The following is a 26,970-nucleotide window of genomic DNA, read 5'->3' as shown; positions in this document are numbered from 1 at the left end:
CTTTCCCCTTTAAGTTGAAGCTGCATGTTCTAAGATCTGTAAATGTGAAGAAATGAGTTATATTTAGCAACTCAAATAAAAACATCTTGAAGGTCCCAGGCCACAGAGAGGTTAGGCTGGCCTCAACTAGAGCCAGGGCTTTTTTGGCTGTGGCTCCGATCTGGTGGAACACTCTGTCACAAGAGACTAGGGCCCTGCGGGACTTGACATCTTTCCGCAGGGCCTGCAAGACAGAGCTGTTCCACCAGGCCTTTGGCCAGGGCACAGCCTGACTGCCTCCCTCGGCAATCTTCGCGGAGCTCTGGCCCAATGGTCGCCAGTGGCTTGATTTGAATTAATTTTATAATGAATGATTTTAGAGTGTTATTTGTGTTGTACTTTTGCACTGTTTTATTGTTGTTAGCTGCCCTGAGCCCGGCCTCGGCTGGGGAGGGTGGGATATAAATAAAATTTATTATTTATTATTATTATTATTATTATTATTATTATTATTATTATTATTATTAACTTTAAAACTTGTTTAAAATGCAGTTGAGTGGGACCTTTTTACTTATCTTGACTGGAAGACTGAGTTGTAACAAGCCGAACTTAAATGAATGTAGCAAAGCTAGTAACATTTTCTTCAGCATCGTACCCTACATAAAGAAATTGTTTTCTGCTCATCCACAAAATGGGTTGCTAGCAAAAAAAATCTGCTTGATCCCAATTTTCCAATCAGTTGTCTTTGCATATTAACCAGTTTCAGAGGTTGACAACAAATCGAGCAATAGGACCAACTGTGTGATGTTTTGATCAATGTTGCTATATTGCTTTCAACATATTCTCGCGGTCTTACTTTCAGATCTGTATTTTAAAACTTTCACTTCTGCCTAGCTACACCCTTCCTGAGAAGTTATTATAAAGTTGAGACACATTGTTGCACAGTACAATTGTCTGAGTATCTGTGCAACCCACAGACCATGTCTTTTATGCCTAAGAGGAAAATAAACAGCAGGACATCCACAAACAGCAAACAAAAAACAAAAAAAAAAACAAAACAGGAAGGCATTTTATAAACTTTGCAACACTCATTTAATAATGAGTCAAACAGTATTTTACATTGCCATACATAAGAAGCATCCACTCTGGGCGACATCAAATGAGACTCTACAGTTCTTCCGGAATGTAGTTAAATAAATTAAGTGCATAACTGTTGTGCAAATGTATGCTGAGCTTTTAAAAAAACCAATCATGGATGACAGATTGGCTAGGATTCCAAGAGCTTCACATCAGTCAACCATTTCAAGAAAAAATGCACATCCTATCTCTGATTTGCCATTCAAGTCATTCATGAAGAAAGAAATTGTCTTTTTGGTAATCAAAACTTCAGGTCAGTGATTTTGAAAGAGTGCAGCAGGGGTAGGTGGCAAGTGTGGCAGGAAGATTCAAGGACAATCAAACATTTAAACATTTCAGTGTAGTAAAGCATAGCATCAAAATGTGTTTTTAATTTGCAGAATATGGATAGATATCTTTTCCATATGAGAGCAAGAGCATCAAGTGATATCAAGGACACTCTTGGTTGTGATTCAGAATTGCCATTCAAACATGAGTGTTGAAAAAGACTCCGGGCAGCATGAGCAAAGTGCGACTCAGAAAAAAAAGTTTGATAACCTCTGCTCTGGGCAATACATCATTAAGACAGGTAATTTTTTATTCTGCTTCCATTTGGAGGAATCAGTCATGGAAAACAGGACTCTCGCCTTTAGATAGCTAGCGGCTATAAAGCTAATGTTGTTCCCTTGATAATAACAAAGCAAAACCCAAACAAGCCAAAAGCAATCTGTAAAGGGGAGGACCCAGGTAATCAGAATTAAGCAATACAGACAGAAGAGATCATATTCTGTAGAACCAATGATTTTTGAAAGAACTCTATCTCAGAATATATAGGGCAACTGACTGAGTAATTGTCTGATTTTCTTATATTTTTTACACTGGTTAACAGCACATAATTATAGAAATATGCAGTGCTTTTTTTCCTAAAAAAAAATGTTTAGGGGTACTCTCATTTTCCTACTCATATTGAAATACTGTCCCTCAATGAGGCCAAACTTAATTCACAAAATGTTTACGGATATGCGTACCCTTGCATCCCCCCAGAAAAAAAGCACTGGAAATATGCATCTTGCAGAACTGAATCCATTGTCTCTGCTATTGGCAGAACTATACATACTGTTGTTTTGTTACAAGTTCAAGATTCAGATATATGATAAACAGCCTGTGCTGTTTCAGGTTAGGCTACTGGCTTGTCTGCACTGGGGACTATACCACACCTTTGATGTGCTGATTTTATTGCAGCTGATTTTGACAAGGCAGACCCTACATTTTATAATTATAATTATTTCTGGAGTACATCCAGTAACTAGGCATTGTGAGTCAAAAAAGAGAAACAGATTTTGCTCTCATGCTTGCAACCAAAGAGATTAGGCATGCAAGGGATGGGGAGCAAAGCAGGAAAACTAGGAGACACTGACCAATTTGAGAATATAAGAGAGCGAAGAGGCAACTTTTCAACATGCACACACCAACAGGAGTGAGATGACTGAAAAGTTTTAATAGTTCTAATGGAAACAAGCATGATGGATCAGGAAACTCAGATCTGTATGAGTGGTAATCTTACAATCTTACAGTTGAATGCAAAGCCTTGTAACATAAAATCGGCATCCATTACTGAGCGCTTTCTGCACTTCCATTTGTGAGCTATGGTAGGGGACATTCCTTGTGTCAACAGGCACTACCAACTGTTTTATTAAAACCAAATGCAATTTCATCAGGAAATTGTTTGAAGGAGAATTTGCCAAGGGAAGACATATTTCCCCTCAAAATAAGAGTATGCATGACAGATGAAACATGCAAACATACTTTTCAAAATAGTGAAATTACAGTCACGTTTGTGCACCCTTAATTCATGGAAACAAGTGCTTTACACATATTATGCAATTAACTGTAGAAAGTATTGTTTGTGTAGAGATGAAAACAGGGACAGCTGTATCACTCTGGCTTGGGCTGCAGCTTATTCTTCTCTGGCTCAAAGAAATATTTTTCAATTGCACTGACCAGTTCATCCAGTTCTTTCTTCAGCTTTTCAAAGTCACTAAAAAATGAGCCAAAAACAAAACCTGGGTTTCAATCTATTCAAATTCTCATTCTCATTAAAAACAGTAAATTTATTCCCATGATATGCTAATGGGTAACGTCCATTCTGAACTGTAGTGGTGGCTGGGATAAAGCAAAGGGGAGGTGGTTTAAAATACACATTTGAAATACAACGGACTGAGGTTTTGTGGATGTGACAATGAAATTTAGCTTACCCAACCCAAAACTGTGTTAAACAAAGATTTCTGAAAACTGCTCAAACAGCTATTCTCTGAAAAACTCTACAGTAGAAGAAATCCAAATTTAACAATGGTTTGCAACAGAAAAATAAAAAAATCCAAAGAATACCTGTTTCCAGGAGGTGCACAAAGCTCTGAGTAGTATTTGATTTTGGGCTCGGTCCCACTGGTTCGCATGGTAGCCACACATCCATTAGTAAACGTAAATGTTATCATTTGACTGCTTTTACTGGTGGGAAGCACCTAAGACCACAAAAGGTAAATTTGTCACAATTTTGGCTATGACTTCATGAGACTCATATGCGCTTATGTGTAATGACTACTCATCAGCTTTCTAAGGGTGGGGTTCATGGGATAAAGAAAAAACCTTTCCTGGACTCTTCCTTGTGAAAAAATGACAGTGGGGATTTCAAGAGCTATCTTTTTCTTGGGGGAGCGAAAATTTAGGATTGGGCACCACGGTGCCCAATATGACACACACTATTCTAATTTGCAGGTATCTGCAAATTATGCAGATCAAACCAGCAAGTCACCTTACAATACCTCTATTGGGTTCGTAAGATTCTTCCATCAGTCATACGCACTGACAAAGGAATAGCGTGGATTGACTAATTCTGCTTGGAATCTACATGCAGCCCCAGCATTGCTTACAAGACAGTACACAAAACAGAGTATTTCAAAACTGTTTTTAATTTTTTTTATCCTTATTAAGGGATGGGATTTGCCCTGCTTCCTGAGCTCTGTTTTCAGCTGCCATATCACTTTCTGAAGCCTTGTGCTCCACTAATTTCTGCCTTGGTCCTCAAACAAATATAGATGAAGGGAGGAGAAGGGGGATAGTTCCCTATGACAAGCAAAAGCGCTTATCAAAACAGTGTGACGTTGAATTCCTCCCTCAGTCTTTAAGACGTCATAGGACTCCTTTTTAGTTGGCTATCCTCTGGAAGAGTCCCACGGACTGCAAAAAGATCAAACCTCTCCATTCTTAAGGAAATCAGCCCTGAGTGCTCACTGGAAGGACAGATCCTGAAGCTAAGGCTCCAATACTTTGGCCACCTCATGAGAAGAGAAGACTCCCTGGAAAAGACCCTGATGCTGGGAAGGATTGAGGGCACAAGGAGAAGGGGATGACAGAGGACGAGATGGCTGGACAGTGTTCTTGAAGCTACCAGCATGAGTTTGACCAAACTGCGGGAGGCAGTGGAAGACAGAAGTGCCTGGCGTGCTCTGGTCCATGGGGTCACGAAGAGTTGGACACGACTAAACGACTAAATAACAACAACATCCTCTGGAATAAAATCAATGAGACTTATTTCCAAATAAAGAAATTTAGGATGAGGACATCATTCATGGAGCAAGTCTCATAGAAATAAAAGAACAAAAAGTTCCAGCTACTTACAGCTTTTTTATCAGTCTCGTTACTGTCATAGCCAGTAGTCAGATCCCGTACTCCAGACACTGCAAATCTCCCACAGGTTTTTGGATAAGTGTTCTTCCCATCATAATTTCTAAGCTTCTCGAATAGCTCCTTAATAATCTTCTGATCATGACAGATAAAATAGGAAGCTTTAGTAACATGGTAGCCGTACCTTTGAAGGCAAAATAGTTACCCGTGAGCTCCATGTACCTTGTATGTAGAAAATATATTAAGTATACTATAAAATGCTCACTGTAAACTCACTCATTGTAAATGTTTTTCAACTGCTGAGACAAAGTCAATTTCTTGGTTTCCAGAAAAGCAGACATCTCCGCAGTTATGACTGCAGCACTGACACCGTCTTTATCCAAGACCACAGGGCTGCACATATATCCTGAAGACAAAGTTACAGACAGAACGTCTTTAACAGAAGCTATTTTGTCTAAATGTTCTTGACAGATGATGAAATGCAAAAGTTTGATAAAGTTTCCATTCGGTTACAAATGTGATTCTATGAAATAAAGTAGTCCTATCACACAACACAAGATAACAGGCTCATATGCAAGCCAGTGTTGCTTTCATATCTGTACATCATCTGGTTTGCATTAGGTGCTCGGTTGTGACTAATATTATTAAACCTAAGCCCTAAACCCAAAACCTAAACCTGGATCACAGACTGAAGGATCATTTCAAATGAATGACCCAAGTTAGGAAATGCATTTCACTGCAATTTCAGAAGGGTTAGGTGCATTTTAGTACCAAGATAAAGATAGCCCCAGTTTTCATCTCAATCACAGGACTGATTTGCAAGTAATGCTATATTAGGTGCCTCATCATAATGGTCCTTTCTTCCCATGCGGCTGGGATAAGTTCTGTAGAATTTACTTTGCATATAATGCTAAGCCTTGTTCATATGTAACACAAACAAAAAATCCTGATTTAGCAGTGGCTAAACAAGTAAATTTCATACCTTATTGTTTGAGGTTAGCTTGTTTAGAAGCAGCCATTGGTAGTTTTAAACCAGGATTCCTGGTTCTCATGTAAAATTAAGATAATAGCCATTGAAACAGAAAGCATATTCCACAGAAGTTCTCCTGGTCATGCAGGATGGAAGTAGCAATGATGTGGGTGGGTGCAAAACAAATGCTTTGCTAGGGCTCACTGAGACTCATCTATGTTAACACTAAATGAGCAAACTAACCCATTTATTGACATGGACACAGAAACATTTTAAGACACACATTGGTAATATGCATGTTCCGAAGTAGCATTTGAACCTTGCCATCAGAAAGTATTGCCAGAAGCAAATGTGTTTTCAGTTAATTGCAGCATGGTATCCCAACCCTCAAGTACTATCATGTATTTATTGGTTATTGGGCTTAGGGAGGGAAATTGCTTAGTGGTGGGATTTTAGTTATGCTGTAAAATATTTCAGTCTAAACCACTCTGAGTTATGGAATACTTATTACCAATTGCTTCTTCAAAGGCAAATAAGACTGTTTTTCCTTGGTCCATGAGCTGCTTGGCTCTGTTTCCCATCCACTTGAATCCTGTTAATGTTTCCTGCGCAGAACAAGATTTCAGTCAGAACACTGTCTACAGGAAAATGAAATACGCTTCTCTCCTGCCCCCAAACGGCTTACTTCAAAGTGAAATCCTTCCTTGAGTGCGATTGCTCTTAAGATTTTGGAGGACACCGTGCTCGAAAGCATGTATACATCTTTGATGGCAGCGGGTTCCTGATTCTGCTTTTTCCAGCAAGTGAAGATCCACCAGCCCAAAAGAGCTCCTGATTCATTGCCAGAAAACACCTTCCATTCTCCACTGAAGGACACAACATGTTTAGATGGTTAGAGTGACAGTAGCTCGACAGCTTAATATAAAGAAACGATAGGAACTACAGTAAAGAAATTGTGCTGAGATTGCAGTTCCAAAACCAAAGGGATATACCGTATTTCCCCCCCTAAAAACAATGTCCAAAATTAAGGGGCATCTTATACATGGATAGTGGCTCCCCCTATTTTCTTAAATCTGAGTCCCCCCAAATAGGGGGCGTCTTATACATGGGGGTGACTTATAGACAGAAAAATACGGTAGATACAGAGTGTGCACTTTTATTTGTCGTGTAATTCTACTCAATATTGATCCAGAGTAGATTCCAGTGTATGAGTAGAGTAACAACTTAAACACGTTGCAGGATTCCCCAAAAATAGACCAGAGGCAATTACCGTATTTTTCGCCCTATAGGACGCACTGGCCCATAGGACGCACCTAGATTTTTTGGGGGGGGTGTGGAAATAAAGGGGGAAAAAATATTCCCCCCCAGGCTCGGGGCTGGGGTGGGGGAAGCCCGATCTTCCCCCGACCCCAGCCCCCAGAACAAGCAGCTCTCCGCAAGCTGTGGGAGCCCAGCGCGAAGTTGGGCCGGGCTCCCACAGCTTGCGGAGAGCTGCGCGAAGCCCGCTCTGGGAGCATGTGGGGCTGGAGGCGTGGGAAGCCCGCCGCCAGCCTCCAAACCATGTTGGGAGACAGCGGGATGGCGTGCTGCGCCTCGCCGCTGTCCCCTGAGCTTGCAAGGCTGGTGGTGGGGCTCTCCTGAAGCCTGGAGAGCGAGAGGGGTCGGTGCGCACCGACCCCTCTCGCTGTCCAGGCTTCAGCGAAAGCCTGCATTCGCCCCATAGGACGCACACACATTTCCCCTTCATTTTTGGAGGGGGAAAAGTGCGTCCTATAGGGCAAAAAATACGGTATATTTCATCCATCAGAGCTTCACTGCTGCTGAAGCCAGATGAGCATAACGGTCACAAATTCAATACATTCAGGATTGGTATTGTCCCTAAGAAATCCAGTGGCAACAGACTTAACTGAAACTTACAATAACCTCCAATAAGTCTAAACCCTAATACTAAACATACTATGTGCGGAACACCACACCAGAAGGAAAAGAGATAGAAAGAGAAAGTGAAACCCAGACTCCTTCTGTCCCTACTTTTATAGTTAGCATTACCTTGGCAGGAAGAGATAAGAGAAGCAGTTTAAGCCAGCTGTGCTCAGTTTCTCTGAAGGAATAACCCAAATATCAGGAACCTTCTGCTTGCTTCTTTGACACAGAGACGCTTCTTGAATTAATTAGAATGGGAAAGATCTCTACAAACCAGATCAATACTTTCTGCACTAAGAAATGCAAACTGACATGTTTTCCCGCAAATATTGGGTGTGAATGTATTTTTTAAAAGAAAATGATTTAAGATACATTTTTTATTATTATTCTCAAGAGCATGTACTGCCAACACTTTTGACAGTAGTCAAAAGAAAAGCAAGGCAAGAGATAATATACATTTACATAAATAGCTCTTGGGCATTTTCAACAATTGAATTATTGTTAAACACTGAAATCACCAAAGCAAGCAACCATACCTTTCTTGTTTCTCTGCAACAGCAAGTCGATCAGCATCTGGGTCATTGGCTAAAATAATCCGAGCTCCTTCTTTTTCGGCCAAGGCAAAAGACAGTGTCTAAAAAGGAACAGGAAAGTGAGGAACCCCAAAGCAGTAACATTTAAAAAAGAAAAGAAATATATTCAATGCATTTTATGCCAATAATAATACATGCTGCTTATATGTTGACAGAGATGGGAAAGTTTGGCTCAAACCCTGAAACTATATGCCAAAGAGAGAGACAATTTGGTGCTGATTCACACATTATTTTAATTGCACCTCTTGCAGAAAAAAGGAACACATCAATTTTTTGATTCCATGAAAGTAACATGAACTTTTCCTCAGGAAACAGCAAGGAGTGAGAGAGAAGAGGAAGAAGAAAAGATGTTTGACGGCTTTTTCAAAAGATGTAAGTACATGTCTTTAAAAAAATAATATGCATTTAGAAGATTTATCAGGAAAGGTTTGAAGTGGCGCAAAAGAAAAGTAGAAGGAAGAATTTTGACTAAATTGTGTTTTACCAGTACGCCTTTCCCCTCCTCGGGATTTGGATATTTTACTGTTGGAAATTCTGGATCAGGCTCCTTCTGTTCAGGAACAGCAAATGGAGGGCTAAAGTCAAATGCCTTAAAGGCTGACTGCACAAACTCATGGCCTACACCGTGCACAGAAGTGTGGACAAATTTCAGTTTTGTCTCCTTGTTTATATTCCTGAAATTAAGTACAGCAATGACATTACATTGGCATGAGCTTGTTTACCGCTAAGAACAAAGAAATGCACTGTACTGTATCCTCTTTCACTAAAACTTGGGTTTTTTAAAAAAGCCGCTTACAAGTTGCCCGATTTTCAACTCCAGGCCACACAACTGATGTAAGCGGACTGTGTATGCAAGCAATGTTGTGAAGATGTTCCTGCATGCACACACAGCTGCAAAGTGGTTACAACGTGTGTGCAACTCTTTCTGTGTATCTCCTCTCTGCTGGCACTGCTATATTACCTGCTTAGATGTCTTATGGGATAAGGCAGGGAATGAAGAACAGAAACAGATGAACAAAGGGAAACACACAGATCTGAAGTTTGGAACATTCCTGTCTTGAATGCCTTTCCTTAGCGGCTGAGAAAGGAAAAATGGATTCGCCACAAGTTGCCTTCCTTTCAAGGGTCAAGCAGGCATTGTCTATCTACGTTAGGCCATCAGCCGAGATTTTAATAACATGAACTCCTCTTACCAGCTGGTACATCACCATTTGATTCTCCTACTCATTTTAACAGCCTCCATACTTGTTGCTTGCTAGAGATACTGTACTGTGGAGATGGCAGTACCAAATTGGTGACGCATGTCCTTCTGGCTTTCACTCTTTATAAAGACTTGAGGAATGAGGTTATCACCCCTCTTTTATCATCCATTCTGGGTCACCCAGCCACTGTCACACTGTCCTTTCTCTTGGCAAATCAAGATGAGCAGGTGACAGCAAAGGCTGCAAGGCTTTTTAGCTGGGGCAATCAGAATAAGATCCACTATTTGACTATTGATTCAAAACCCTAAAATGTATTTTAGATAATTGACTTTTTATTTCTATTCTTTGTATATCGTATTGTTGTTTTATTGCTATGGCCGAAGGCTGATGCAAATAAAGATTCATTTATTCTTTCATACTACATCCCTCATCAGAAGTTTGTTCCACCTTTCCACCAATGGACAAAAGAAATTCCCATTTCTGTATGTGGAAACCTACTTGCAACTTACTTTCAATTTTAATCCTGTTGCACTAAAATTACATAACATAGATTTATCACCAAGAAGGAAGAAAAGCCTTCTCTGACAGTTTACCTGTGAAAGCAGTGCTTCTGTATGTCCTTAAAGTAGTCCTTGTTAATAGATGCGTAAGGATCGTGGAGTAGGGGACTTTTATCAATCAGGCTGTCATCCCAAGCTTGAGGCCACGGCTCTAGGTTTTCTTCAATAGCCTGAGCAATTCCTTTATCATGAGGTGAAATTATCTGAGCGCCGTTTTCCCAATAAACCTAAGTAACAGAGAGAATATATGCAGATTATCTGTTAATGGAAGCTTCATTATGATGTATCTACCGTATTTTTCGCTCTGTAAGGCGCACTTTCCCCCTCCTAAAAAGGGGAAATGTGTGTGCATCTTATGGAGCAGATACCTTCATCCCGCTGCCCTGCGGAGGCTTCGCAGGCTACCCCAGAAGCCAGAACAGATAGAGGGAGCGCTGTGCAGCGTTCCCTCTCGCTGTTCTAGCTTCTGCCTTAGCGGCGTGAAGCCTCCGCAGGGCAGCGGGGAGCCTTCATCCCGCTACCCTGCAGAGGCTTCGCGCGGCTATCCCTGGCTTTGGTGGGAGGTGGGGGAAGGGACAGAGCGCGTGGCCCCCAAGAGCTGCGCTCCCTTTAAAGAGTGCGTGGCTTTTGCAGGAGGTTGGGGGAAAGCCAGGAGGCTTGCTTTCGCTGAAGCAGGAGGACAAGAGGGATCAGTGCGCAACGATCCCACTTGCTCTCCTGGCTTCAGGGAGCGCTCCCTCTTAACTCAGGAGGCTTTGCGTTGATTTCTTATTTCTTGCTTTCCTCCCCTAAAAACTAGGGGCGTCTTATGGTCCGGTGCGTCTAATAGAGTGAAAATATGGTACTTAGTAGCTGTATGTTCCAGGTGTTGCCCTGGAATTCTAAGAAACTAAAAAGCATAGAGATGTATAAACAGATACAGTGGTACCTCGGGTTAAGTACTTAATTCGTTCTGGAGGTCCGTACGTAACCTGAAACTGTTCTTAACCTGAAGCACCACTTTAGCTAATGGGGCCTCCCGCTGCCGCAGCGCCAGCACCACATGATTTCTGTTCTCATCCTGAAGCAAAGTCCTTAACCTGAAGCACTATTTCTGGGTTAGTGGAGTCTGTAACCTGAAGCGTATGTAACCTGAAGTGTATCACGAGGTACCACTGTAGTTAGCTTTAGGGCTGTGGGGCAGCCGTGCACCATGGAGCTGGTTTGTGGGGTGGCGGGTCTGAATGTTGCAGAAGCGGTGGCGGAAATTGAGCAAGCAATGACCATGAAGTAGGAGCAGATGACATTGTTGGTGGTGGCAACCGAGACAGCTGGGGCCTGAACTATGGGAAACTGGGACATACTGGGGACAAAAATGTGGGAGGGCGAATGAGGAAGCCAGGCAAGTCAAGTACAGCAGCTCAGCACATGCAGTAGAACTACAGGAATCACACACCAAGGGGACAGTCAAGCTGGGTACAGGGTCTGTTTTGCCAGCTTTTTCTTCCCACAAGGAATGTATTGGTGGAGCAGTAGCCAACAGACTAAACCCTCCTTCTCTCTGCAGTGTCTCCTTCTCTTGCCCCACCCTCCTGGCGGTACAGGGTTTTTAAAAAACTCTAAATGAAACATGATCTCCACCTCTAAATTGTTTCAGGCCAGATCCAGGTGTTCTGGAAAAAGAAGAGGAGGAGGAGAATACCTTGTATCCATTGTCTTCTTTGGGGTTATGAGATGCGGTAACCATAATTCCAGCAGAAAGTTTCAGGTGAGTCACTGCATAAGGCTGTGGAAAATAAGCAAATAAAGTAATCTTAAAATGGAAGAAGACTGCCTGGAGCAATTGCCCTGTTTCCTTCACAGTTTTTAGAAAATATTTACCGTATTTTTCGCCCTATAGGACGCACTTTTTCCCCTCCAAAAATGAAGGGGAAATGTGTGTGTGTCCAATGAGGCGAATGCAGGCTTTCGCTGAAGCCTGGACAGCGAGAGGGGTCGGTGCCTACCAACCCCTCTCGCTCTCCAGGCTTCAGGAAGCTATCCGCAAGCCTTGCGAGCCCAGCGGGAGGTCCCGCCGGCTCACAAGGCTTGCGGGCTGCAGCCTGCAGCCCACAAGCTCGAGGGACAGCGGGGATGTGGAGCGCTGCCACCCCGCTATTCCCGGACCTGGTCTGGAGGCTGGGGGGGGGAGAAGCAAGCTTGCTTCTCCCCATCGCCAGCCCCACAAGCTCGGGGGACAGCGGGGCAAGCGGAGGCTAGAGAGGCTGTCCCTGAAGGCAGAAGAGGGAGACGGAGCACTCCGTCTCCCTCTTCTAGCTTGGGGATGGCTGTGCAAAGCCTCTGCAGGGCAGCGGAGTGTGCTGCCCCATGGAGGCTAGAGAGGCTGTCCCTGAAGGCAGAAGAGGGAGACAGAGCGCTCCGTCTCCCTCTTCTAGCTTGGGGATGGCTGCGCAAACCTGGGGGAGGGGGGGATAAACAAATTGTTTTCCCTAGATTTCCCCCCAAAAAACCTAGGTGCGTCCTATGGGCCGGTGCATCCTATAGGGAGAAAAATACGGTATTCCTCTCTCCCACATTCTAAGAATCTCAGTACAGTATACATGAAGCTATAAAGTTCAGTCCAGAAGAAGCTGTCTCTTCCGATTTCCCCCATGTGTCCTGGTCACCAGTTATCAAACAGCCTCCTACTACAGTCTCCCTGAATTTGGAACACTTTTAAGAATTTCAGTGAAATAGTGAAAGCCTTGTTCTGTTTAAACTTATCTTTGTTTATGTGATACATAGGAATTACATTTTAACTTCAACACTGTGAAAGAGGGACGGGTGAAAGGTAACAATTTGTTCTGAGGCATGCAGTGCACTCCTTGGCTGAGTGGGAACTTGAATCAATGTCTTTCTGGACCAAGCACAGCATGCCTTACTGCTACATCACACTGAAGTATCCAGATGGATTAGCAACATGCATACCTTTGGCATCAAGAACGCATGATTTTTAAATTTCTCCTGCATAGCATCAATTCGATCAAGATGCTATGGAATTACCATCAGGGATGGCACTCCAATAAAAGGTGCTTCCTATTTGGCCTGTTCTATCAACAACAGCAAGTATAGGTAGAGACCTTCATCTCAGCCCACGTCACAGGTAAGTTCTGTGTCATAATCTGCAAAAAAACTGGAAGGTCTCCAAAGCACAGAGAAAGCAATGAGCAGAAGAACCAATTGCAGACGGTAGATGGCTATCTTAAAATTAATCAGATTTCTACTTTTTTTAAAGAACTAACGATCTCATAACTAGTTTTAGTTTGACGTCATCTCATGGCAAATACAGTCATATCTTGGTTCTCGAACCGCTTAGTTTTGGCTCCACAAACACCACAAACCTAGAAGTGACTGTTCCGGTTTGTGAACTATTTTTGGAAGCTGAATGTCCAGCAGGGCTTCCGCGGCTTCCAATTGGCTGCAGGAACTTCCTGCAGTCAATCAGAAGCCGTGCTTTGATTTCCGAATGTTTTGGAAGTCAAACAGACTTCCAGAACGGATTCCATTTTACTTCCAAGGCACAATTCTCTCTCTCTCTCTCTCTCTCTCTCTCTCTCTCTCTCTCTGTGTGTGTGTGTGTGTGTGTAACACCACAATAAATACTGACCCTTCTAACAATGTATAAGTAGCATAACTGGGGTGCAGGGAGGCTAATAACCTACCACAAAAGGAGTTGGTGTGATGTTGGAGAAAAGGTACACAGGAATGCCTTGAGTGATAAATGCTGTCGCAGCAAGCCTTGCAAATCTATTGGCGAGAAAAATAATAATTTGAAACAAGGAAGGAATCCTCTTGCAAAACTCGAAGAAGTACTGCACTGAGCCTAGGTGCCATTTAGTTGATATTCATGCATTACGTTTGCCGGCACCCACCCTGCAAATAGCATGCATTTAGCAATCTATGAAGGACGGTAGCACGGCCATGTTCTCCATTACAAGGACATGAATTGGGTGACCTACATATGATAAGTTTCTTCCCAGTGTTTTTCATGGGCTATAAAATGCATCTAAAGGTGAAAGGTAAAGATACCCGACTGTTAGGTCCAGTCGTGAACGGCTCTGGGGTTGCGTGCTCATCTCACTCTATAGGCCGAGGGAGCCGGCATTTGTCCGCAGACAGCTTCCGGGTCATGTGGCCAGCATGACTAAGCCGCTTCTGGCGAACCAGAGCAGCGCACGGAAATGCCGTTTACCTTCCCGCCGGAGTGGTACCTATTTATCTACTTGCACTTTGACGTGCTTTCGAACTGCTAGGCTGGCAGGAGCAGGGACCAAGCAATGGGAGCTCACCCCGTCACAGGGATTCGAACTGCCGACCTTCTGATCGGAAAGTCCTAGGCTCTGTGGTTTAACCCACAGCGCCACCCGCGTCCCTTAAAATGCATCTAGCATGGAGATAAAGTCTCTGGGCGTGACAGAAAAAGTATGATGTTAACATATGAAGCAGGCCAAGCCCCGGCTATTAAAGCCAACCAATCTGGTTGTATAGCCAGGGCTTAAAAAAGTTAAGTACCATTATAAGTTGTCCCTCAGTTCCGAAGGGAAACCAGATTCACCCCCTAGTCGCCAGGCAAGCACTGCTTTTTCTCCACAACATAATGAAATAAAAGAGGGATCTCTGGCAGCCAGGGGGCAGCAGAGTACAGCAGAGCAGTTTGTAGAACAAACACTTTCTGAGTTTTCAATACACTTCTTACCAATAATGATATTATGTATGTATGTATGTATGTATGTATGTATGTATGTATGTATTTCATAAAATTTATATGCTGCTTGATTGAGGGTTTTTGCTACAATGCAGTTTACAAAAAGATATAAAACAATAAAATCACCACTAAAAAATACAACTGCAAATTAAAACATAAAGGAAGTTAAAACAACCACAATAGAATAGACTAAAACAACTTCCCATAAATCTTACATACTCTTAAGCGTCCTTACTTGGGAGATATATCCCAATAAAATAGACCACACTCCTTAGCAAGCGTGCCTCAAATTACAGCCTTAATTCCTTTCATTTTATTATTCTTTGTCCCAATTACCTAAAGAAGAAAGATACTCGACTGGAGCTGCCAGACCCATCGATTTTAATATTTTTATTGTTTTAATAGTGATATTTTTAGGAAAGGTGGGATTTAAAAAAATCAATCAATCAATCAATCAATCAATCAATCTTATTAGCTCATCATGGCACAGACTTTCCGTTGAGTTTAAGTCAAGAAAGGAGTTCATTCTGAGTGGGCCCCTTCTCCATCTATGGCAAAGCAAGCATGTCATGAACAAATCATTGCAGCAGTTGCTAAGTGTACCTTTTGCTGCTACCGCCACTTGGAGGATGAGCGCGAGCATCGTAGCCAATCACAACGCCTCTTTTCTTCAGGTCACTGAAGCTCTTTTCGAGGTACCTACAGAATCCCTAGAAACGAAAGCATACAAAGTGCCAGCAGTTCTGAAAGTCCGTCATATAACTTTGCACATCTTCTACAGAACAGAGGACGAGGAAGTTATTGCTTGCAAAGTGAAGAAGTTACGGCGTCTTGAAATGAATATATTACTGGGCTCGTGATCTTGAGGGCAGGAGAGTGGAGGCAGAAACAACTTGGTGAGCTTTCACCTTCCACCCATTTCCCCCAAAATACGTCCCCTCTCCCCCGCAAGTGGCGGAGGGCTTTTAAAGCATCATCTTGGGGACAAAATCTAAGAATGAAAAGTGGTACCTGAAAGACGAACCAACATGCAAATCTCCTTTTCTACAAAGCATACCTTTTCCCAAAAAGAAATGCTGTTAACAAGGAAGAGCCTTTTGATCAGGTAAGATAAAGAGATTGAAAACCTCAGGTCATACTTAAGGAAATACCTACTACAGTAACTTTGAGGATTGCATTTATCTACTGCCTCTGCAAGTAAGGTGCTTACAGTATGGTGTGCTGGAGTAGGGAGGCCAATGCAATGTTATAAGCAGGGTGGGGGAAAAATCAATGATTTTTTATAAAAAAACACACACAAAAATACTGGATTTTTAAATTTTAAATTGGATTTTTTAATTTAAATTGGATTTTTAAAATTTAAATTGGATTTTTAAATTTTAAATTGGATTTTTAAAATAAAACGCTTTGGGAGGAAAAATCTTTCTAAAGATAGTTTTCTATTTAAGTTACATTATAGTCCAAAGGCTATTTATCAGGAAATAAGAATTTGTTTTAAGTTTTTCATGTGTGCTAAAACTCAGTCTAATTTTTTTTTAAAAAAATCATTTAACCACATCAGTTAACAAACATAAATACATATGCCATAATGTTATTGTTTCAGTTAAATAAATTGTTTAAAATGTTATTAAGGAAATGATTATTTTTCTCCTTCCAATAAAGTACAGCAGAAAAGTTGTCCAAGTATAAACAGTTAACTTATTAAACCTCACAATAATTTCATAATTATCTGTCTATGTATTTCTAATAGTATAACCACATCAGTAATTTTTGATATAACTGTAAAACTACTCTGAGAATTTATTATTCCAAAAATGAAACCTTCATCTGGTTGTAAATATTAAGATTATACCAGCATGAATGAGTCTTTCTGTAAAAAAAGAAGATTTAAATCAAGTCTTACTGACTAGTGATTTAAATTGTGATTTAAATCGATTTAATTTAAATCAAATCCACCCTGGCTATAAGCCATGATTTTGTGCAAGCATTGCAGAGTTATTCTTTTCATACTGCACATATGTGCCAATGACCGTGGTGCAAGTTATGTGCTCTCTTATATACACAACACGAAAGGGGAATTGTGTTCTTACTACAGAATCCTGAATGAGCAGCTGAGCAATACTTGTCTGTGCTAATCAGGTGATTTTTTGGGGGGGGGCAAGATTTATGCCTGAAAATCTGGGAAGAGCGGGATGTTGATCTTAGTCTGCTGTGAGGCTGCACTTAAGTTGGGAAGGATTGCCCCATGCTGGCTCCCAGCTGCTGCAAAAATGACTCTAAGACAGCAGTGCCATCTTTTTGTATTCATGATAAACATGAAACACTTACACCATCAGTGCCCCTGTGAAGACCACCTGGTGGAAACCCTTACACATATGGTTCTTAATTGTAAACTATATGCTGATCTCCATCAGCAATTTCTAGATCTACTCTGTATCCCCAAATGGAAACCAGAGTCAGAGGTCATACATTTTCTATTACTGGGGAATGATCAGGAGCTCACCAAGTTAGTGGCTGAATTTGGTTTTTTGTCGTCGAAAGACACTGCAGATGTCTGATCTCCCTGGAGACCTAGAGATGCGACAATAGACCGCTCTGCCTCCTTTCTTTTAGCAAATGTTTTGTGCCACTGGGGAAGTGGTAATTCTGTATTGTTTTTTTATTGTGGTTTTTTTGGATGTTTGTTTGCGATGCCAATAAAGGGTTTGATGATGATGATGACTGCATGTAAATTGCTCCCATGTTTGTTGAATGGTTTTCTGGTCATCTGAGAAGAGCAACACAGCTGGGCTGTGGGACTTTGCCTGTCTGTGGCACAAATAATGCAAACAGCTTGTGCAATCTCCCAATTAGTGCTCCACCTGGATATTTATTCAGGTCGATTTAGTGATCTGCTATCTTACAATCCTTGCAGCAATGTGGCAATTGCATATGCCTTGCAACACTCTGATTGTATTTTTCTGTGCCTACGCTTCAACACATATCTCACTAACATTCAATCCAGACTTTATGTTATTTCAAAAATTTATAAGCCACCTTCAGGAAAAACCCTCCCAAATCGGAAGATTTAGCCTCCAAATAGTGGAGAAACTATTTCTAAAAGCTCATTTTAATCTTGCAAACTGAACAGGTGTTCCAGTGGAAAATGATGGCCATTTTGAGATGCAGTTTAATTTCTCTAAAGCTTTGGTGTGATTTTTTTTTTAAACAGCCAATCATTACAAATAGTTGCAGAGACATTAATGGTATGCTTACCCATTAAAGAAAAGCATGATTAAGCCACTGAAATGGTTTCAATTATTTGACTCTCAACATATTGTAATTATTACAAACTTTGGGTACAAACCAGAGAAAGTTTGATGGGCCTGACTTATTGATAATGAGAGAGGCACTCAACTTTCTGTCAATTACAACCATTCTTTGAAAAACAGGCAAACAGTACTTTTAAAGAAAAACAAAGACCTGTTTGTTTAAATCTGGTACCTGAGTAGTTTGAATAATAGTCAAATCATTCATCCGAGATGTTCCTGTTCCCATAGGTGCTCGGAGGCCGGCAGTCCCAAATTCCATCCGTGAACCAAAACATTTTCTGAGTTCTTCTGTACTCTGATTTGCAAGCAGATACTTTACATTGTCTCTGGTTTTGGAATTCTGTAAAGGAAAAAGATTTCACCAGGGTTTAATTTTGAGCCCAGAATTTAGGGCACCTTTTATGGAAAACCATACCTACTTTGCCAATTTTTTTGAGGGAAGCAAGTCTTACAATGGAAAGAGTGTAACTGCAAGACTTCCATTATTCTAGGGAATCCAATTCAGAGAAATTCAGGGGTTCCTTGAAAGCTTATCACAAGTTCGTCCATGAAGGGTCGCAGCTTTCCTAAAAGTCAGCTTTCTGGCCAGCACCAATACTGACGTTTCCTTACAAAATGCAGCTGAAGGAGACACTCTCAGTTCAACACCCAACAACCCAGGCCAGGACCAGGGGCCATTTATTGTTGGCATCTGTCTGTCTCGAGAGACGATAAAGTGCGCCTCACGGGGTGAAGTCAAACTGCCCAGTATAACTTAAGGAGCGTCTCCACCCCCATCATTCTGCCCGGACACTGAGGTCCAGTGCCGAGGGCCTTCTGGCAGTTCCCTCCCTGCGAGAAGCGAAGTTACAGGGAAGCAGGCAGAGGGCCTTCTCGGTAGTGGCGCCCTCCAATCAGATGTCAAAGAAATAAACAACTATTATGACATTTAGAAGACATCTGAAGGCAGCCCTGTTTAGGGAAGCTTTTAATATTTGATGAATTATTGTATTTTAATGTTTTGTTGGAAGCCGCCCAGAGTGGCTGGGGAAACCCAGCCAGATGGGTGGGGTATACATAATATATTATTATTATTATTCTGCATTAGCACCACCAAAGTGACCTACCATGGTTCACAAGCCTGGGCAGTGTATATGGGGCCCTTGGGCTGCCCAGACAACAAGAACCCCCTCTTGGCCTTGCTGATGTGGTCCAAAGGAAAACCGAATCATTTATTCTAAAAACAGGAGTAGTGGTGATGTAGGATAGGAGCCACACCATGCCTTCTGGTATAATTTTCACAGCGCTGGAAGGGCCCAAACTGAATAAGCAACTTGAGGAAATGCCCACAGCCACAATTACAGTCCTCAAATAGTGACTGAATGCAAAACTACCATTATATCATTTAACCCTAATGGATGCCTGACAGCTTAATGACGTTGCCTATTTTTAGATGGCCGTGAGATTCTTTTTATATCACAATAGAGACATGTTGCTCCACATGTTATTACGGCATTTACAAAGTGCCTTGTATGTCCAGCACTTGCCTAACAACTAAACAACTAGAGAAGCAATACAGGAAAGGAGTCATGTCCTCAAACCTGTTGCCGAGTTAGGCAACTCACTTCGCAGAAGTATTTACAGTACCGGGCTGAAACATTCAGACAATACAGAGACTGTTTGCCCAAATCCAGCTGGTTTTTGTTTTTTGTTTTAAAGAGGGGGATACAAACCACAAGAAGATTCGTTGTCACTAATTGTTCCTCAAGACCAGAATCACACAGCAATTATCTTATAGGAAGCCACATGGAACATATTAGAACTCTTGAAATATTGAGAATCTTCACATTTGGCCTTCTGAATGTAAAGATTACAGCTGAGCATGAAGATGACTGCAGCTTCAAAGAAAGTTGGCCCCAAGACTTTGTGCTGGAAATGTTCTACAGTAGAAATCTGAACCATTCTGCTCTTCAGAAAAGGCTCCTAGCATAAGACAGTCTTTGCCCTCTGGCTTCCAATCCAAAAGGCACAATGGAAAGGGGAGTGTTTTGTTTGCTTTTTTTGTCTGTAAAGCCACCTTGGAAGGATTTGCATCCTGGTAGGAGGAATAAATATAACTGAAATGCATGCATGCATAAATCAATACAGTAGCTAAAACTCAGATTATTCCACAAATTCCTGGGCAAAGAGGTGCTTAATAACAATGAACAAACAATCACACCCTAGGCCAACCCCAACCTCTCTCACCACCAAAGGAACACAAGTGAACAACACAAGCACGCTGACACCAAACTCTACATATATTAAGCATAATAGAAACACCGCTACCCGACCCCACCCCCATCCATCTCCCCTCCCTCCACCCCCTTTCTTTTTTTCTTTCTTTTTATTTTTCTTCTCCCCCTAATGCCTCAACAAATGAAACGGATTTGTAAAAATGTTACATGGGGAAAAAAATACGAGGCATTACACTTACACTGTAAAACAAGAAAACCCTTAATAAAATATTTAAAAAATATATATATCAATGATACTTGCAGCCTGATCTAACACTCACTCACTCTCCTACTTAGCAGTCAGTTGAAATGCTTTGGGCATCCAAAGCACTTCACTCGGGGAGAATCTCCCACCACGTGATTTGCCACGGATTGTCAGTGGCTCCATCTGCACTATACACTTAAAGCAGCATCACAACACTTTATAAGCAGCCCTGGCTTTCCTAAAAGAATCCCGGGAAGTGTAGTTTGCTAAGGGTGTTGTTAGGAGACCCCTATTGCCCTCACGCAGCTACCGTTCCCAGAGTGCCCTGGGAAGGAGTGTTAAACCACTCTGAAAATTGAAGCTCCCTGAAGCTCTCCTTCAGGGAGATGGCCTTGTGGGCTATTCCAGCTCTATGATTCTATGATTCCAACAACTCTCACCATCTTTAACTAACTACACTTCCCAAAATGCTTTGGGAGAAGCCATGATAGTTTACAGTGGTAGGATACTGCTCTAAGTGTGAACTGCAAACGGGTTCAGTGAAGCCCTGCTAACAGCACCATCTTCTGTGGATACAAGCTTGGCATTCACTAGAATCAGGGTCTTTTCAGCAGCGGACCCACTGTTAATGGGCTGTCCTTTTACAAGAAGCTCATTAAACCTTGAATATTGCTTTCTTCTACATTGGCTCTCTGTTCCACAAAACGTATTCCTTTTTAGACTGTTGCTTTTGGCATTAAAATTTTGTGAAATAAACAGATCACCTGCTGTCATATCCAGGTTCAGGTCTGAGGTTGAATTTGAACTAAGGGCTTCCAAAGTCTCACCCTTTTATCACTAAACTACAAATTGCACAGGGGCATATTAAACACATGGAAATGCAGTAAACCCACTGAAGGCAAAAGGAGCACAATCAGTCACTCCTTGTCAGAGGATTAACAGGGATGGAAGTAGGGCAGTACTGTAGTTTTGTTTGTTGGTAAATGAGAAAGCAGACGTTGCTACCATTATTATTGCTGTTTATAAAATTCATAGGTTGCTTTTTCTTACCAAAGTAAGAAAAACTTTTTTTCTTACCAAAGTTGCTTACTCTTACCAAAGTAACTCCAAGGGATTTGCAGTAAAAACAAGCAAGCAAACAGATACATTAAAACTGGGGCTAAAGAAAACAAAAGTCTAAAAGGTAGTTCTATTGTTTAAAAGCTACATTAAAACATTCCACCCACTCCCAGAAAATATGGGTAATTAAAAGCCTGGCCAAAAATAAAGAAATTGTGCTGATGACTGATTCCTAAAGATATGTAATGATGGTGCCAAGGCAAGGCACCCTGGGGAGAACATGCCATAAGAGGGAGCTACCAGTGAAAAGGTCCGTTCTCATGTTGCCACCTTTCAGGCCTCCTGTGGATTGTGGTTTAAATCAGGATTAACATTACCATACTTGTACAGTGGTACTTCAGGTTACATACACTTCAGGTTACAGACTCTGCTAACCCAGAAATAGTGCTTCAGGGTAAGAACTTTGCTTCAGGATGAGAACAGAAATCATGCGGCGCGGCAGCAGCAGGAGGCCCCATTAGCTAAAGTGGTACTTCAGGTTAAGAACTGTTTCAGGGTAAGAACAGACCTCCAGAACGAATTAAGTACTTAACCCAAGGTACCACTGTAATGCATAACAAAGTCCAGAAATTACGAAACCTTTGAACCTGAACTTGCCCAAATGCTTCTAGGCCAGGACAACGTTCATCCAAGGATTGAGATATCTGTATGCGTAATAGCTTGCTAAGGTGGACCCTCGTTTTGTAACAGTAAATATAGTACTCTGCTGCTTATCAGGAGAGTGATCTTAGTTGAACTTTACTTTAGGTTTTGTAACCATCTTCTGATATTTAACCAAGGTTACATTCCTCAAGCCACTTTCTCAACAGTAAGCCCATGCAAAGTACTATTTCAGAAGCAACAGGGTCTGGTGATTGGTGCGTATCTGCCTCTGAATGTGGGGTTTTTTATGCTTAAAACTGCTTTCAGTACATATAAATATTATACAAATTTAGAACGGGATTGCTCAACAAATATTATGATCCAAAACTCATAACACAACCAGTTTCTTTCTTTCAATGTACTGTACCCACCAACTTTAACCACCTAGAGGATCAAAAATAAATCACTGAATAATGTCTGGAATTTTAAGATAACGTAAACTGTTACAAAGCAGAATTGTAAGAAATGTACTGCAAGGTATTTCAACTTTCTGGGGAAACAAAAGCTATTTATGTAAGACAGGAAGGGTATACAAAGTTTAAATAAATACACATATAGCTAAAAATCTCTCCGAAGTAAAGCAAAAACAAAAAAACTGGAATAAGAAATTAAACAGCCACTGAAATTGTGCCACCCTATTGAAATACAAGGAATGCTGAATGATTCTGCTACTAACACACAAAAGGCCTCTAGTCTAGATAGTTCTAAAATTTAATTTTGATACCCAAGTCACATGTTTTTGTGGAGTACAGTACGTACTGTAACCCATTCAAAAATAGAACATAGACATAATAAGATGATTTGGGCAGTGGATGTTGGGTCACTATCACCTTTGTCTTCATTGCTGATACACTGGGCATTGGTAGAAAGGAAACACGGTGTTCATAAGGGTAAATGCTTGAAGGCACTATGGTTAGCAATGTTATAATCATGTTCTAATTAGTAGGTGAGTAGCCATAAGGCCGTCCAGCCTCTGCTTAAAACCCTCCAAGGAAGGAGAGCCCACACCCTCCTGAGGGAGTCTGTTCTACTGTCAAACAGCCATCAGAAAGTTCTTCCTGATGTTTAGGAGGAATCTCATTTCTTGTCACTTGAAGCCATTATTGGTTCAGGTCTTACACTCCAGAGCAGGGGAAAAACAAGTTTGCTCCATACCCCTATGTGGTAGCCCTCTAGATATTGGTGCTGTGGGTTAAACCACTGAGCCTAGGACTTGCCGATCAGAAGGTCGGCAGTTCGAATCCCCGCAACGGGGTGAGCGCCCATTGCTCAGTCCCTGCTCCTGCCAGCCTAGCAGTTCGAAAGCATGTCAACGTGCAAGTAGATAAATAGGTACCTCTCTGACGGGAAGGTAAACGGCCTTTCTGTGCGCTGCTCTGGTTCGCCAGAAGCGGCTTAGTCATGCTGGCCACATGACCCAGAAGCTGTACGCCGGCTCCCTCGGCCAATAAAGCAAGATGAGCGCCGCAACCCCAGAGTCGCTCACAACTGGACCTAATGGTCAGGGGTCCCTTTACCTTATTACATCATAGTTCTTGCAGTGCAAGGAAACTTCCTTGGAAGTTTTGAAGCAGAGGTTGGATGGCCATCTGTCATGGATGTTTTAGTGGAGAGTCCTGCACTGCAAGGGATTGGACGAGATGACCCTTTGGGGTACCTTCCAACTCTAAGATTCTATGATTCTAACAAATCAGATTTATCCCTGCAGTGCGGAGTGCTGGACTAGACGCAGCATTCGAAACTCCCATTGTTCTAGGCACATTTTGCAACCGGGAATTTCATTTGCATGAGCAGTTCCTGAGCTCGGAAATAAGCCTAAGAATTCAGATTAATACTGCAGAATGGAAGGAAAGGACAGCCTTTTTCTGCCTCCCCACTTCCAGCCACTCTCTGAGGACTGGAGAAGGGACCATCGTAAGAATATCAGGGGGGCGGGCAGGGGAAGTATGGCTTTGTTTTTTTGCAGTCTTCAGATGAGGTCTAGACCATGTGAAAAATGAACATAATATTTAAGCTGCAGTTCATTCATTTTCAGCTTTGTATTCTTGTTACAAAAAAGCATGCCTAGACATTCCATTGTTGCGCCCATAACCTAGGCTTAAGGTGCCATTTAGCTCCTAGCTTTCATATCTGTTTCTAACACTGACTAAATGACCCTCGGGGTCCCTTCCATTTCTACCATTCTATGCTCTCTTACTGGAAATCCTGCTCCTGTGGCTTCCTGTTGCCTTAATGACGCAGCTCCCACAACAGCGGAGACCACTAGCAAAGCAAGAAACAAAGATGAAAGAGGGTAATTATCTTTGTAAACTCCCCCCAGGGCCCAGGGGGAGTAAGCTACACTCGCGGATAGTCTTGGTACCTGGCTTTCACTCCTACATGGATTTGAGAGGCAGGGAGACGCTTGGGTGCAAAGCAATTTGCCCCTCCAATGCCGCCATTAAGAACAGTGGTACTTCTGTTCATGAAAGGATTCATTAGGATTAATGCAGAGACACATGTTGGTAATGATGGGACAAGACTAAGGACTGCTGAACTGAAACTGTTACAAGGTCGTACAGATTTAAATTGGAAAGATGACTTCATTCAAGCCAAAAAAGACAGTATATGTTTGTGGGGGGAGCCAATTGCTTCATTATGAATCCTTTGTTACATAGATGACTCAGCAACCCCCACCCCCAGAATGCCTGGGAATGCTAAAAGTTTTGTTCTTTAAAGCAAATGAAGAAGAAAGGAGATGGGAGCACAGATATATATCATAATGACAAACGGGACTGTGTGAGAAAAAAATAATGTTTGGAATAATTGTAAAAAGGGGTTGGAGCCTCTGCGGAGTTAATTATTTTACTTGCCCCCTCATTGAGGGGAGGAAAGACTGGACTTTGAAGACTTGCCGGGGCACCAGATCAATCTTCTACAAATAATTAGAATTAATTGCTTCAACTGGACATGGAGGGGAGAACCTGGAGGCCGGCCAGGGCTCTGGCAGGACTTTGGGTGACTCCCTGTTTGAAATCGAAAGTGTAATTTTACAGCTGCATCAGAAGAGTTGGGAACAAAGAGAGAGACCTCTCCAGAGTAACTCTGAGGCAACAAAGGAGATCAGGAATAATTAATATGGACATAATATTTGATATTTGATGGAAATTAAAACCTCACACAGGAAGAAGAAAGGATAACTATATTACAAATTACTGTATGTGTTAATGCGAATTGAAGTTAATCATTGTAGCTATGGTATAAGGTATTTTATCAAGAATGGATTGTATTTGGTTTCAGTAATAGTCTAGAGGCAGAATGAAAAGGAATCAGACCCTGAAGCATAGCACGTGGGAAGCCATACAAAATTTATAATTGGCTATGTAATTGATTTTTAAGATTTTTAAGCATCTTAAACAGCAGAGACATCACCTTGCGCACAAAAGGTCTGTATAGTTAAAGCTATGGTTTTCCCAGTAGTGATGTATGGAAGTGAGAGCTGGACCATAAAGAAGGCTGAATGGCAAAGAATTGATGCTTTTGAATTATGGTGTTGGAGGAGACTCTTGAGAGTCCCATGGACTGCAAGAAGATCAAACCGATCCATTCTTATGGAAATCAGCCCTGAGTGCTCACTGGAAGGACAGATCCTGAAGCTGAGGCTCCAATACTTTGGCCACCTCATGAAAAGAGAAGACTCCCTGGAAAAGACCCTGATGTTGGGAAAGATGGAGGGCACAAGGAGAAGGAGATGGTTGGACAGTGTTCTCGAAGCTACCAGCATGAGTTTGACCAAACTGCGGGAGGCAGTGGAAGACAGGCGTGCCTGGCATGCTCTGGTCACGAAGAGTCGGACACGACTAAATGACTAAACAACAACAACAAAATGTAATTGATTTGTACATGAATTGGTATTATTATTTGTATTAATAAAATTTGGTGCAAATTGGATTTTTGTAATTTAAAATGAATAAAAATCATTATTATTACAGTATTTTGAAAAAAGGAAATCCTGTTCCTGCTGTCACCGACTCCCTAGCCAGCCCCAGGAGGCCGAAATGCACAATAATAATGCTAATAGCCACCCTTCCTGGGTAAGGAATGGCCAGGCAGCTTACGCAACATGCTTCTGAAAAGCTCCCTGAGGTCCCCCAGAGACGTTGCCTATAGCTACTTGCACATTCATTCCTGCAGCGCAGAGGGTTGGGCTGGATGACCCCGGGGGTTCCCTTCCAACCCCAACATCCTCTCATTCTAACACGCCCCATTCGTTCCTGCACTGCAGGGGGTTGGGCTGGATGACCCCGGGGGTTCCCTTCCAACCCCACCATTCTGCGATTCGAACGCGCCGCCTTCATTGCCGCAGCGCGAGGGGGTTGGGCTGGATGACCCCGCGGTGTCCCTTCCCCACCCGGCAGTTCTCTCATCTCCGACAGGCGCCCACTAAATGAGCTCCTGGTCGGCCTCCCTCTTCCCCTCACGCCCGGCTCCTTCCTCCCCTCCTTCTCCCGCACCTTGTCCCACAGCAGCCAGTCGGAAGCCGCTAACTGAATCCGCTGGTATTCCAAGCCCTCGGCCATCGTCGCCATTCTCTCCCCTCAGCGCCGCCGCTCCGTCCCCTCAGAATCGCCTCAGCAGCCTCTTCCCCGGTTCCGGAGGCGCAGCAACGCGCCCAAGGCCGGGAAGCTCCGCCTCCCGAAGGCGGGCTC

At 42.3% G+C, this 26,970-nt stretch overlaps 1 protein-coding gene across 2 annotated transcripts; it reads right to left on the bottom strand.

Moving 5' to 3' along the window:
• Positions 1–1,047: 1,047 nt before the first annotated feature.
• On the bottom strand, positions 1,048–26,970 carry PGM2 (phosphoglucomutase 2). 2 transcript variants are annotated; one of them, XR_014567985.1, is made up of 14 exons: positions 26,776–26,970; positions 18,234–18,401; positions 15,354–15,460; positions 13,708–13,792; positions 11,709–11,792; positions 10,061–10,254; positions 8,750–8,939; positions 8,209–8,306; positions 6,435–6,615; positions 6,261–6,354; positions 5,056–5,185; positions 4,658–4,963; positions 3,484–4,307; positions 1,048–3,133 (listed from the first exon to the last, which is right to left on the bottom strand). XR_014567985.1 is itself a non-coding variant. In XM_083754964.1 (14 exons), the coding sequence occupies exons 1-14, from the start codon at positions 26,848–26,850 to the stop codon at positions 3,031–3,033; spliced, it is 1,833 nt and encodes a 610-aa protein (XP_083611090.1). In that variant the 5' UTR covers positions 26,851–26,970; the 3' UTR covers positions 1,048–3,030. The 2 variants fall into 2 exon arrangements, 1 of the variants encoding a protein (XP_083611090.1); XM_083754964.1 differs by having other exon boundaries at positions 3,484–3,617; positions 4,774–4,963.

This window comes from Podarcis gaigeae, assembly GCF_964106915.1.
Source record: "Podarcis gaigeae genome assembly, chromosome: 9".
Taxonomy (NCBI): Eukaryota; Metazoa; Chordata; class Lepidosauria; order Squamata; family Lacertidae; genus Podarcis; species Podarcis gaigeae.
The sequence above is the reverse complement of the archived record's forward strand: the minus strand, read 5'-3'. Positions and strand labels throughout refer to the sequence as shown.